The sequence below is a fragment of the Ascaphus truei genome, chromosome 12, assembly GCF_040206685.1.
Source record: "Ascaphus truei isolate aAscTru1 chromosome 12, aAscTru1.hap1, whole genome shotgun sequence".
Classification (NCBI taxonomy): Eukaryota; Metazoa; Chordata; class Amphibia; order Anura; family Ascaphidae; genus Ascaphus; species Ascaphus truei.
Genome location: NC_134494.1, coordinates 29,080,887 through 29,093,997, shown reverse-complemented (window position 1 = coordinate 29,093,997; position 13,111 = coordinate 29,080,887). Strand labels below are relative to the sequence as shown.

The following is a 13,111-nucleotide window of genomic DNA, read 5'->3' as shown; positions in this document are numbered from 1 at the left end:
CCACCCTCGCACAATTCATCGCAGTAATCTGCAAACACATATTTGAAGGAAAACAACTAGAATATTTTAAGTGTAAAGCAAATAAAAATACCACTTGTGGTGCATTTGCATATCTCAGACAGGTCTGCAGCCCTGTCCTTCCCCATTATCTCTTAGCCTACAATACTTCCACTGCAGCCAGGGATTCTGGGTAATAACATCCAAATGAGCACAGTGTGTCACTCTTTATATCCATTTCAACATGGACCCCTATAAGCTTATGCCTGCCGCATTACACGGTTTTTCGGCACAGCCTGTGTTATCTTTTAAGAAACCTTAGTAACTAGTTGAAGAAAAGAATTTAATTATGTAAAATTCTTTATAAAGCATAAAAACTTAAAATGTTAAATTTAACATGAATCAGCACTGGCTGCATTAGAGACCTTGTATGACTTGCTGGGTGTGTTCAGGGTATTATGACGTCTGCAAAATGCCCCGCAGACCTGATTTAGTGACAAACAATATATATCGCCTTTAAAAGTGTACAACAAATACAAAACAGGCAGGTTATTCCAAAACAGTCTACCGTACCGAATGTGTGTCATGATTGCATTGTGTATATAGATCCTGAAGTCAGATGATAATCACATTGTTTAGAATTCCTTCCTCCACCCAGATATTCTATAATATTAACCATGTATTATTTGTCTTAACTCTGTGCCCAGGACATAGTTGAAAACGAGAGGTAACTCTCAATGCATTACTTCCTGGTAACACATTTTATAAATAAAATAAATAAAGTACAAAGCAGGGGAACAGTTCTATTCCCAATTGGAAACTGCTTATATGCCACTGAAACAAGGCACTCTGATTCTTTTACTTTTGGCAATAATTACGGGACATTAATTTAATATCTTTTACAATACCAACATGAAGGTTCCTCATATCTGTAGCAATAGATAAAAATTGTGACGTTAACACTTCTGTGGTTTTGTAGGTTAAAAAAAATAAAGTAAAAATTAAATACAAGCCTTGTTGTTTTTATTAAAAAAAAATAAAAAATGTGTCAAATAATAGTGTTCCCCTCCAGAACCAACACTACCGGAACTCGATCTTTGCAGAACACACACTGCTAGAGTCTCAGTTACCTGACAGCCCAGTGAAGGGGGGTAGAATTCAAATCGCCTCCTAACTGATCCACGACTGCGCCTTTGGAAATTAAATATCTGTACACAAGACACAATGTGACTGTCAATAAACAAGACAAATGAAAATGGTTCAGTCAACAAACAAAGACAAATGGTAAAGCTTCCCGGTCCCCACACATACGGCTCAAATATGTTTAGTGTCATCCAGACAGAGTAACATCCTGCTGCACATGTATATTCTATATACCCTACTTTATAAGCTCCAGCCTGTTGTTTATGGCGGCCCAGTGAAGAAGAGTCACGTTTTCTTTGTCTGGCTGTCGAACGTCATATCCTGCTTCTACCAGCTCTCTGCATCGCTCCAATAGGCCGTGCCTTAAATAAAATACATTTACAGTATATCACATAGAGTGCTTCAGTACCTGATTCTGTTTCAAAACCACGTAATAGGATCTACTCACATCTCTCCTTCATAACCAAAGCCTAGAAGCAACGCAGAGAAAAAAGCATGTAACCCTTCATCCACTATCACATAGGATGGGGTAATAAACCGATTGACATACAGGCCCACGCCCACAAAAGGGTGCTACGTTTTAGCATGCTTTTACTCCCATTCATGTGAATGGGAGCCAGGGGGTGCTAAAGCTTAGCATCCTTTTGTGAATCGGGGCCACAAAGTGATAATCCTTCATTCTCTACAATATATCCATTCATGACACCAGTTGAATATCGCAATCTGTGCTTCTCATACCTTAGTAGTTCTGAAGCGTCCCGCAGACTTCAACTGCGTTGCGCCAGTTTCTAAGGACCCCACGGTTGCTGCTACATTAACCCCCACAAATTCCGGAAAAGAACGCTTGGGATCATATGGTTGGGTCACCAATAGAAAGCCGCAAAGAGATCACCTAAACGTCATTTTTATTTTACCATCAGCCGGGAGTGGGGGTCTCTGTAGCTGGGAGCAACGCGGTAATGTTCTGCGGGACTCCCTGGCACCGCTTATGGGGGAGGAAGGCTGCGGCTTTAAAGCTGCTCTTACTTTTACAAACGCGTAACAAATATTTTTTTTTTAAAAAGGACCTTTAGAAATATTTCTTGCTTTATTATGATTTCATCTCATTCTGTTTTTTTTTATTACCACTATACGGATTAAGGTTTTAAATGAAGGCATCTCCATGATTCTTTTAGATGCAGCCAAATGTCCCCTTCTTGTATTAATGACCCGCAAATGTGGGTGTTTTCTAGAGAAGTAAAGCACCCTGGAGACAAACATGGATAAAAAGGAAACCTAGACAAAAATGGCATATTTACTTAACAAAAATTAAACCATCTGTACTAGAGGTAGCTGCGATTGTAAATCGTGTGTGTGACACATCACAATCAAAGTGTTAACAGGCACCAACTAGTTTCTGTGCTACACAATGTGTTATGGCCACAAAGCTATTGAGAAGCATTATTCCAAAATCAATAGTGCTTTTGTACACAGAGACATGTCAAACAGACAACTACAAGACCTGAAAATATGATACCGTGCTCCACCAGGACAAAAGCGAATGAAACAGGAAGCATTGCAAAAATGCCCAAGCATTGTAGGGGTTTCTGAGACGCCTTACACAGAATGTCATAACATCATTATAATACACTCAGCATTATGCCTGTTCTAAGCTTTGAAATGCACTGCTTGTTGCTACAGCCACAGAGGGTTACCACAGTAAGACAGCACAGGTGTGGGGTCGCCAACTTACAGACTTTGGACACCTGAATTATCCTCACTCGAGTGCATAAATTGGCTGCTGCTTTCTTTCGTAAAGAACAGTGGATTTGACGTCGATTTATTTGACAGGAAAAGATACACAAACACCTGGATTCTGGAAATTAATCCTTAAATCACATTGGTTCTGCTTCCCAGTAAGCGAGTGTGGGTTGGCGATGAACATCCGTTTGGTGCACACACACAAAGCTGTATTGTCTCCACCCCTCAAATAAAACTACTGACAGGAGAACCAATCTGATTTTGGATTCCATCAACTCTTTTCTTGACTGCACCACCTGGCAGCAAAAAAGGTTAAAGGCTTCTGGAATGCCGAATTACAGATGTGCTACCTATTGCCGTTGGGTGTTGCGCTCATTGGTGTTTCAAAGTCACCGTATTTTTAGAAAGAGACAGAGCCGGGTTCCACACTTGTAAGCTGCCAGACAGACACCCTTTCCAACCTTGCTGCCACTTTATGAGGCCGAGTATCTGTCTCATTCACATAAGAACATCTCAGGAAAACTCCCCGACCCTGGTAAGCGGAGGGAGACATCCCCCATGTCTGGTCCTTACGGTCATACTGTATAATGTGGAAGTAAAGGGCACCGCACAAAACTGCTCTGATCTACAAGGTTTCCCTCTTTTTGTTTTTGTTTAATCAAAACTCACTTTAATAAAAAATAAATAAAGCAACTTACTGTGTAGCTTTAACAATATCCCAGTTACTATAATCTTCAACGAGAGGTAGGCCAGGCTGAATGGCGGTCTCCTTGTCATCTCGTGAATGGGCGTCCTGCCAGTGCTGCCCTGGATGCTGATGGTGTCCATGCTGATGGCCGTGACCATGGGACAATTTACACTGTTTATTCCAAAGAGTAAAAAGAATGAAAATCACAAACCACGCACAGAAGTCAGACTGAAGGACATCGCACGCAATGATTAATACACCAGTTCATCCTCTATTACTTGAAAACTCCTATTAAAAAAATAAAAATAAACCACACGCCTTTTAATTTATTTAAACCATATTCCTGGTACTCGAAAACCTGTATTCACACACATGCATGGTCATAGATGGGGTTGAAAACGGCAGGCTGTGGATAAAGGTGATCAACAAGTATTGTGTGGTTCACTCCCTCCACTCAGGTCTGCCTGTACAATTTCTGTGTTCCTACTAGTACAAGAGAGGTCAATAAAGGCCAACTCCAGTCCTCAAGGGCCACCAACAGGTCAGGGTTTAAGGCTATCCCTGCTTCAGCACAGGTGGCTCAACCAGTGTTTCAGATCTGTGCTGAAGCGGGGATATCCTTAAAACCTGACCAGTTGGTGGCCCTTGAGGACTGGAGTTGGCCTTTATTCATGGAAAAGGATTTGAATCCACTGTATTTGATTGGAGCTGCGCTTTTTTCCAGCACAGGGAACACTGCTTCACAGCATAGTGAAGGGTTCTCTGGCCTTTAACTTGAATCTTTCTTATCTTCAAACTGATACAGTGTTTGAGGTAGAAGAAATTTAATACACCAAAGGCACTTACCTGCAATGTAATTAAAATGTAGTCGGATTGCACCTCTCAACAGATTCTTATTAGCAATTAATATGAGAATTTTAACAAGGGCGATTTAGTCCCTTAGCTGGAGACTTTAAAGCAGCAACCGTACTGTACCTTCACCCCACCCCTTTTTCTTATTCTTTATATAAATAAAGCATGTGACACCGTATAATTCTACATTCTTACCTAAGCTGGCAATCGTTTGCTGCTCCTGTTATAAATCTGTCAACATACTGCTTGTGTGCCTAACATAATGGCCACCTTTCAGTTTCAATGAATCCTTCAGTGTAACTCAGCAGTTAAACTGTATCGTTATGTTACTAAAGTAACATTATCTATTGTTACAGTTTGCAGCTCAAACTGCTGGGACTGTTGTCAACAACAAATTCTCCCAAACAGGACATTGTTGCAAAGATCTTGCGCTGCTGGGGAGGTTGGCTAAAACCCTCTATAGAAATTAAAGGATGCATTCAAACTCATTAAAAATAGCATTAAGAGTTAAATAACAATAATATAAAAATGCAATAAGTATTAGGCAATACTACATAACTGATTTATTTAAAGAAAAAAAAATCATAAGATTTCACATGTTTTGCTGCTTAAAGCACTAAGAAGCCTGACCTACTTTAATCATGTACAAGAGGTGAATACTTTTATATGCATAGATACATTCCTACACAAAGGAAGAAAAGAAAGATAACGGAGGAACAATTTGCCAAGCACTGGTCACTTTGGAGATATATATATCACTATTGAGCACATTCACATGTCTTAAACAGGTCTGCAACCCTGCCTTTCACCATTATCACCTAGCATTCAGTGATTCCACTGCAGCAAGGGATTCTGGGAAATGACATGCAAATGAACACACCATGTCACCTTTTGCCGGAATCCATTTTTACTTGAAACCCTTATAAGCTAATGCTCGCTGTTAACACAGCTTTTAAGCACAGCATGGGAATCATGCACACATACTTCCTTCTGGATTCTGTGAAACCACAACAGTTAGGCCCTTTGCAGCACTGCAGGGTCAGGCTTTATCACAAGACTACCTGGCAGAGATGGAACAGGAAATACCTGCTAAACGGCAACTGACCCAACTACCTGCCAGGGTTGTAACATTTGTGGGGCTTATGTAGGTATAAAGCATTACTATATTATTTTGTTGTAAAAAAAGACACACAGGGGAATAGCACGTTAGTGCATTTCTGCGTGCCGACGTATAAAACCAGTTTGTGTGTGTTGTGCACTAGTGTATTTTTTTGCAAAGAAACACTAGAGCGTGAAGGAGCTAGAGACGGGGAATGGATGTTGTCTGTGGCGTACATGAATATCTTTTAAATTAGGATTTATTGACATTTGTGTCATTTATAGACATATGTTTCAAAGCAGTTAATCCCAGCAGCTCTTTTTATATCGATTTTTTTATGTTTAAAAGCAGACACAGACACCTAAACCTGTAAGTAGAGTTAATTGTACATTATTGGAACCGTCAGGTTCTTGACAGCTGAGCAGCGCTATTCGCCGGTTCCCGAGATACTTACAGTTTTAGGTGTCTGTCACCTCAAAATCAAGGGCTGACAGTTAGGCTGACAGCCACATGTGCCATTTTGGACAAAAAAGGAAGGAAGTGCACTAGCTCTGAAGCATCTCTTGTACCTGAGGGTGCGGAGGACTTGTAGCTGAAATATATCAGGGCAACTCCAGGGGACCCTCCCCCTCCGGATTCCAATTATGTACAATAACAAATACCCATTTCGGGTGGGATTGCTGCTTTAAAATTACACACGCTACACAGGAGATCTAATAAAAAGCGTGCCAAATGTACGAACATGAAGAACGACACTGTGGTTATAACACCACTCTGTTAGTATCAAGTTCATGTGCAGTATCAGTGAGTTGTGTTCTTTATACACGCAGTTCACACAACTGCCACAATATTCATAGAAAGATAAACAGCTTCATTAAATAATAACAAAAAACATCATGTTAGATTTTTACGGCAACATTAACACAAGCAAATTTTGTGGAGTTGGATTTCTTGAGCCTATTACCATAATGACAGCAAGAATAATAATATTAATTTTATAATTACAGAATATTGGAGCAGGGTCTTCCTTTAGCCTTATGGTGTCATTTACCTGCTGCACTTATCCCTATTGTTTGCAATTTATTTACCTCCTATTGTAATGTTGTACATCGCTACGTACATTGTTGGCGCTATATAAATACATGTATGTATATCTTTATTTATGTAGCGCCATTCATGTGCATAGCGCTTCACAGCAGTAATACACGTGACAATCATATAAATAACAAATAACACAACATGGGAAGAAGCGCTTTCAGACATAACAGTGGCATTTAGTTAAAGGAGTCCCTGCCCCAAAGAGTTTACAATCTAATTATTATGTATACATAATAATAGCAATCACAATAGTATTCATTTGATAATAACAGCAGTACTGGTAATAATATTAATGATAATATACATTTTATAACAAGGATGTTGATGATAATAATATACATTTCATAATAATAGTAATCACAATAGTATTCATTTGATAATAACAATAGTACTGGTAATATTATTATAAATAATAATAATAGTATTAATGATAATATACATTTTATAAGAAGAATGATGATGATAATATACATTTTATAAGAAGGATGATGATAATATGATAATATAAATGTCATAATTACAGTAATCACAATAGTATTAATGTGATAATATCAGTAGTACTGGTAATAATAATAGTATTAATGATAATATACATTTTAAGAAGGATGATAATATACATTTCATAATAACAGTAATCACAATAGTATTCGTTAGATAATAACAGTAGTACTGGTAGTAGTAATAATAATAGTAGTATTATTAATTTTATAAGAAGAATGATGATAATAATATACATTTAATAATAAGAACAGTAATCTGCTTTGCTATTAATAATAGTAATTATAATGGGTGCTGGTAGAACACGGTGCCGGTCCAGCTCTCAGCCCTTTCCTCTCTCCCCCTTTACGTGTAATAGAGATACAGGTGCCCGGTGTAATAATGATACAGGGGCCCGGTGCCCCCCGGACTCACCGGAGAGCTCATCTCGCCCGAGGGAAATCACCGGCCACTTCCGCCTTCTGTTTCCCTGTCGCAACTTACAACCACTTCCTGGTTACCAAAAAAAACGCGCGCTGTGATTGGGTGAGCTGGCGAGGACATCCCTCCCCCCATGTGTCAATCACAACAGGCGCCGCTAGTGCATAGGAGTGAAGCTGGCCTTTCCAGCAGGGAAGCATTGAGTGTGTAGGGGGCATATAGGGGAGTGATGGGATACTATAATCACATATAGGAGGGTGTGAAGGTGGGATATAGGGGAGTGATAGGATACTATAATAACATGGGAGAGTGTGTAGGGGTTATATAGGGAAGTGATGGGATACTATTATCACATATAGGGAGTATGTAGAGGGGATATAGGGAAGTGATGGACACTATAATAAGATGGGAGAGTGTGTAGGGGTGATATAGGGAAGTGATGGGATACTATAATCACATACAGTATAGGAGAGGGTGTAGGGGTGATATAGGGAAGTGATGGACACTATAATAACATGGGAGGGGTGATATAGGGAAGTGATAGGATACTATAATCACATATAGGAGAGTGTGTAGGGGTGATATAGGGAAGTGATGGACACTATAATCACATATAGGAGAGAGTGTGTAGGGGTGATATAGAGAAGTGATGGACACTATAATAACATATGGGAGAGTGTGTAGGGGTGATATAGGGAAGTGATGGACACTATAATCACATATAGGAGAGACTGTGTAGGGGTGATATAGAGAAGTGATGGGATACTGTCTAATCACATTTAGGAGAGAGTGTAGGGATGATATAGGGAAGTGACAGGATACTGTCTAATCACATATAGGAGAGTGTGTAGGGAGCATATAGGGAAGTGATGGACAGGTTGCCAGGTGTCTGGTATTGAACCGGTCAGCCCGTTATTTGTTCCTCTGTCCGGTAAAAATGAGAGATAATAATGGCCATGTATGTGTGCGGGGCGGGACATGTATGTATGTGGCCGGTATTACCTCTCCAGGGACTTAGTAACCGGCCGTGGGATTTCCCCTGAGCAGAGAGAGCAGGGCTGCTGCTGCTGCTAGGGGGCTGGGCAGCTTCCTCCATCCTGATTGTAATGCAGCCAATCAGGAGGAGGTTGCAGGAGCCGGGGGTGGGGCCAAAAGCGCGGAGGAAAAGCATGGAGCAGAGAGAGGGGTGAGGCTGTGTCCTGTGTGTATTTGTTCTGTTTAGTCCTGGTGTGTGTATTTATTTGTACAGTACTTCTCCTGTTTTGTGTGTGTGTCTTCTCTGGCTGCCCCTGTGTGGTTATGATGACAGGGAGGGAGGGTGAGAGAGGATGAAGGGAGGGGGGGTGAGAGATAGATGAAGGGGGGTGAGAGAGTATGAAGGGAGGGGGGTGAGAGATGGATGAAGGGGGGTGAGAGATGGATGAAGGGGGGTGAGAGAGGATGACGGGAGGATGAGAGAGGATGAAGGGGGAGTGAGATAGGATGAAGGGAGTGGGGGTGAGAGGATGAAGGGAAGGGGGCGAGAGGATGAAGGGAAGGGGGGCGAGAGGATGAAGGGAAGGGGGGCGAGAGGATGAAGGGAAGGGGGGCGAGAGGATGAAGGGAAGGGGGGCGAGAGGATGAAGGGAGGGGGGGTGAGAGAGGATGAAGGGAGGGGGGGTGAGAGAGGATGAAGGGAGGGGGGGTGAGAGAGGATGAAGGGAGGGGGGGTGAGAGAGGATGAAGGGAGGGGGGGTGAGAGAGGATGAAGGGAGGGGGGGTGAGAGAGGATGAAGGGAGGGGGGGTGAGAGAGGATGAAGGGAGGGGGGGTGAGAGAGGATGAAGGGAGGGGGTGAGGATGAAGGGAGGGGGGGTGAGAAGATGAAGGGAGGGGGGGTGAGAGAGGGTGAAGGGAGGGGGGGTGAGAGAGGATGAAGGGAGGGGGGGTGAGAGGATGAAGGGAGGGGGGTGAGAGAGGATGAAGGGAGGGGGGATGAGAGAGGATGAAGGGAGGGGGGGTCCAGCGGGAACGGCATTTAGTGCCGAGTGTGGTCTGCGTGCGCCCCTTGATGTAACGCAGGCATTTGCCGGTCCGCGAGATGCGCTGCAGGAGGCAGAAGAGGCAGGAGGCCGGTCGCAGATTTAGGCAGGTAGGGAGCGCGCCGGGGAGGGCGCGAATGACGTATCCTTACAGGGGGTGAGAGAGGATGAAGGGGAGTGAGAGAGGATGGAGGGGTGAGAGGATGAAGGGAGGGGGGGTGAGAGAGGATGAAGGGAGGGGGGTGAGAGAGGATGAAGGGAGGGGGGGTGAGAGAGGATGAAGGGAGGGGGGGTGAGAGAGGATGAAGGGAGGGGGGGTGAGAGAGGATGAAGGGAGGGGGGTGAGAGAGGATGGAGGGAGGGTTAGAGAGGGTGAAGGGAGAGGGGGTGAGAGGATGAAGGGGGGGTTAGAGAGGATGAAGGGGGGGTGAGAGGATGAAGGGAAGGGGGGTGAGAGGATGAAGGGAAGGGGGTGTGAGAGGATGAAGGGAGGGTGGTGAGAGGATGCAGGGGGGGGAAGAGAGAGGATGAAGGGAGGGGCACTCCCTCCCAAGACCCCTCCCCCCCAAGATCCTCCCCAGATTTTTTATGAAATAGAATATATAAATTGGTGCAAATTGGTGTATACTTGGAGTGAAATTTAGAAAAAATTACGTAACAGTCAAGTCATTTATAAATAACATTCTTTCCCACCAACGATTCTCGTCCACGCCGCACTGGGTCCAGTATTTTTGGACAAGCCACCTGGCAACCCTATGTAGGGGTGATATAGGGAAGTGATAGGATACTATAATCACATATAGGAGGGTGTGAAGGGGTGATATAGGGAAGTGATAGGATACTATAATAACATATGGGAGGGTGTGTATGGGTGATATAGGGAAGTGATAGGATACTATAATCACATATAGGAGGGTGTGTGGGGGTGATATAGGGAGGTGATGGAATACTATAATCATATGGGAGAGTTTTTAGGGGTGATATAGGGAAGTGATGGGATACTATGATCACATATGGGAGAGTGTTTAGAGGTTATATAGGGAAGTGATGGGTACTATATTAACATCTGGGAAGATGTGTAGGAGTGCTATAGGAAAGTGTTGGGATACTATAATAACATGGAAGAGTTGATATAGGGAAGTGATGGGATGCTATATTCACATATGGGAGAGTGTGTAAGGGGGATATAGGGAAGGTATGGGACTATAATCGCATATGGGAGAATGTGTAGGGGTGATATAGGGAAGTGATGGGATACTATTATCACATATGGGAGAATGTGTAGGGGGGATATAGGGAAGTGATGGAATACTATAATCACATATAAGAGAGTGTAGGGTGGATATAGGGAAGTGATGGATAGTATAATCACATATGGGAAAGTGTATAGTGGTGAAATAGGGAAGTGATGAGATACTATAAAGACATGGGTGGGTGTGCATGGGTAATATAGAGAGTGATGGATACTATAATAACATATGGGACAGTGTAGGAGTGATATAGGGAAGTGATGGGATAGTATAATCACATATGGGAGGTATGGGTCTCCCCAAGTTATATGTATTAAAACATATTTTATTGTGTTGGTGCATTTTCTATAAATGTCTATTCAGTCAGCCCGGGCATCCACGTAGGTGCCGGGATGTCTGGATAGACATCGTAGTTCAAAGAGGAGACAGGATGTTGAGAGGTGTTGAGAGGGCAGGATGGAGTACTGGGTCCGGAGAACAGAGACCCCCTGCGGGGAGGACACTGGTCTGCCAGACTCAGTGGAGCCTGCCCAGTAGGAGGCAGTGGGTTGTCTGGGGGAAGCCACAGACCATAGGCGCATATCCCACTGGTCAGTCTGTATGTCTCGTGCACCCAGCATCCCGAGCCGGCTTGGCACTCCCCTCCTCTGACATCAGCCAGGAGACGAGCCCCCATTTCTATTGGCTGGTGGGACGGAATGCCCACGCTGATTGATCGCTCCTCCTTCCTCCATGGCCGAGTCAGAAAACCAGATGATCTTGTGGCTTGAGTTGATGATGTGCGGGCAGGCTTTTCAAAGTTGCTCTGTTTCGAATAGCAGAGCAACCGGCTTCATTTTTGGAGCTAAGAGAGCCTACCCTGCAGAGACTAAGAAAGTTTGTGCCCCAGTATAGCACCCTGGCCAAACCCCTGACTGACTTGACCCAGATGACACTCTTGGTTCTGGTTGCCTGGTCTCCCGCTTCTGGGGAGGCATTCCAGGCTCTGAAGTCGGCCCAGGCTAGTGCTCCCATCCTGGCAGCACCCGACTACAGCAAGCGATTCCTGGTGCCGACCGATGCCTCGAACTATGGTATCGGGGCTGTACTGAGCCAGGTAGGCGAGGACGGGGGAGAACACCCGGTTGTCTACCTGAGTCGTAAGCTGTTGCCTCGGGAGGTGGCTTATGCCACCATTAAAAAAGAGTGCCTCAAAATTGTGTGAACACTGAAGAAGCTCCAGTCCTACATGTTTGGTAGAGCTTTTACTGTAATAACTGATCACAATCCCCTCAGTTGGTTACAGATGGTGTCGGGGGAGAATGGAAAATGACTTCGCTGGGACCTCGCCCTGCAGAAATTTGACTTTACTATTCAGCACAAGAAGGGCAGTGAGCATGGCAATGCTGATGGACTCTCCCAACAGGACATCCCCAGTGATCAGCGTACCTCCAGAGCATCCAGGCTTGCGGAGCAATCGGATGAGGTGGCTGCCCCAGAGCCTTTGTCTTGAGGGGGGCGATTTTCTTAGTTACTATTTTCTTGGTTATTTAGTTAAACCCTTTCGCCAAAGCAGGTTGTTTCCCCTCATACAGAGGTAAAAGGAAAGGTTCACAATTTAGTGTTAGGACCTGCAAATTTGGTTATACCTTGACGTGGTATGCAGGCTTATGATGCTTTGGCCAAAGGGTTTAACTAAATAACCAAGAAAATACTATAATTGAAGAATTTACACTTTATATTTATTACCATATATGTTTTGTCAATTGGATGTAGCATTGGGCTCCCTTGTCTTTTGTTGTATACATTTGTCATGGTGAAAATATATGTGAACTAGCGCTAAAGTGTAAAACACAGTGTGATACTTGTAAAAAAAACTTCTAATAAAGGATGGCTGCCCGGTGATACTGTCAGTACTAACAGAATAACACAAAATAAAGAAAAAAACCTGGCGCCAGATTGTCAGTGGAATGTCCTGTATTCCTCAAGGGATCCGCACACTTGCTTGACAGACCATGCAAAGAAATAAACACAAACAAACAAAGATCATAGCGCAACACTGTAGGGTGAGCAGTATTGAACTAATATACACAGACAATTAAGAATCCTAGCGACAATTAAAACAACTATTTATTAAAAAGAACTATGCCAAAACTGAGGACCGCAGGTCATCTGTAACACAAATATTGGAGCCCTACTTACAGACAGCAAGGCTTAAACTCGCATGGTAGGAACAAGTCCTAGATAGAGATGATCTCCCTGCCGGGTGTGATCTCTGCTCCACTGCGGCTCAAACTCCAGTCAGTCCCTTATGATGGTAACCGGAA

General features: G+C 43.5%; 1 protein-coding gene across 1 annotated transcript in view; it reads right to left on the bottom strand.

Annotated features, from left to right (window-relative positions):
- The window catches only part of ZDHHC13 (zDHHC palmitoyltransferase 13), a 36,248-nt gene extending 28,625 nt beyond the window's left edge, over positions 1–7,623 (bottom strand). The window contains exons 1-4 of the mRNA XM_075567174.1: positions 7,530–7,623; positions 3,579–3,739; positions 1,380–1,502; positions 1,128–1,205 (exon numbers count right to left, since the gene is read on the bottom strand). Of these exons, the coding sequence (XP_075423289.1) occupies positions 1,128–1,205; positions 1,380–1,502; positions 3,579–3,739; positions 7,530–7,541 (374 nt within the window). The 5' untranslated portion in view covers positions 7,542–7,623. The remainder of the gene's footprint in view (positions 1–1,127; positions 1,206–1,379; positions 1,503–3,578; positions 3,740–7,529) is intronic.
- Between the last annotated feature and the right edge of the window lie 5,488 nt (positions 7,624–13,111).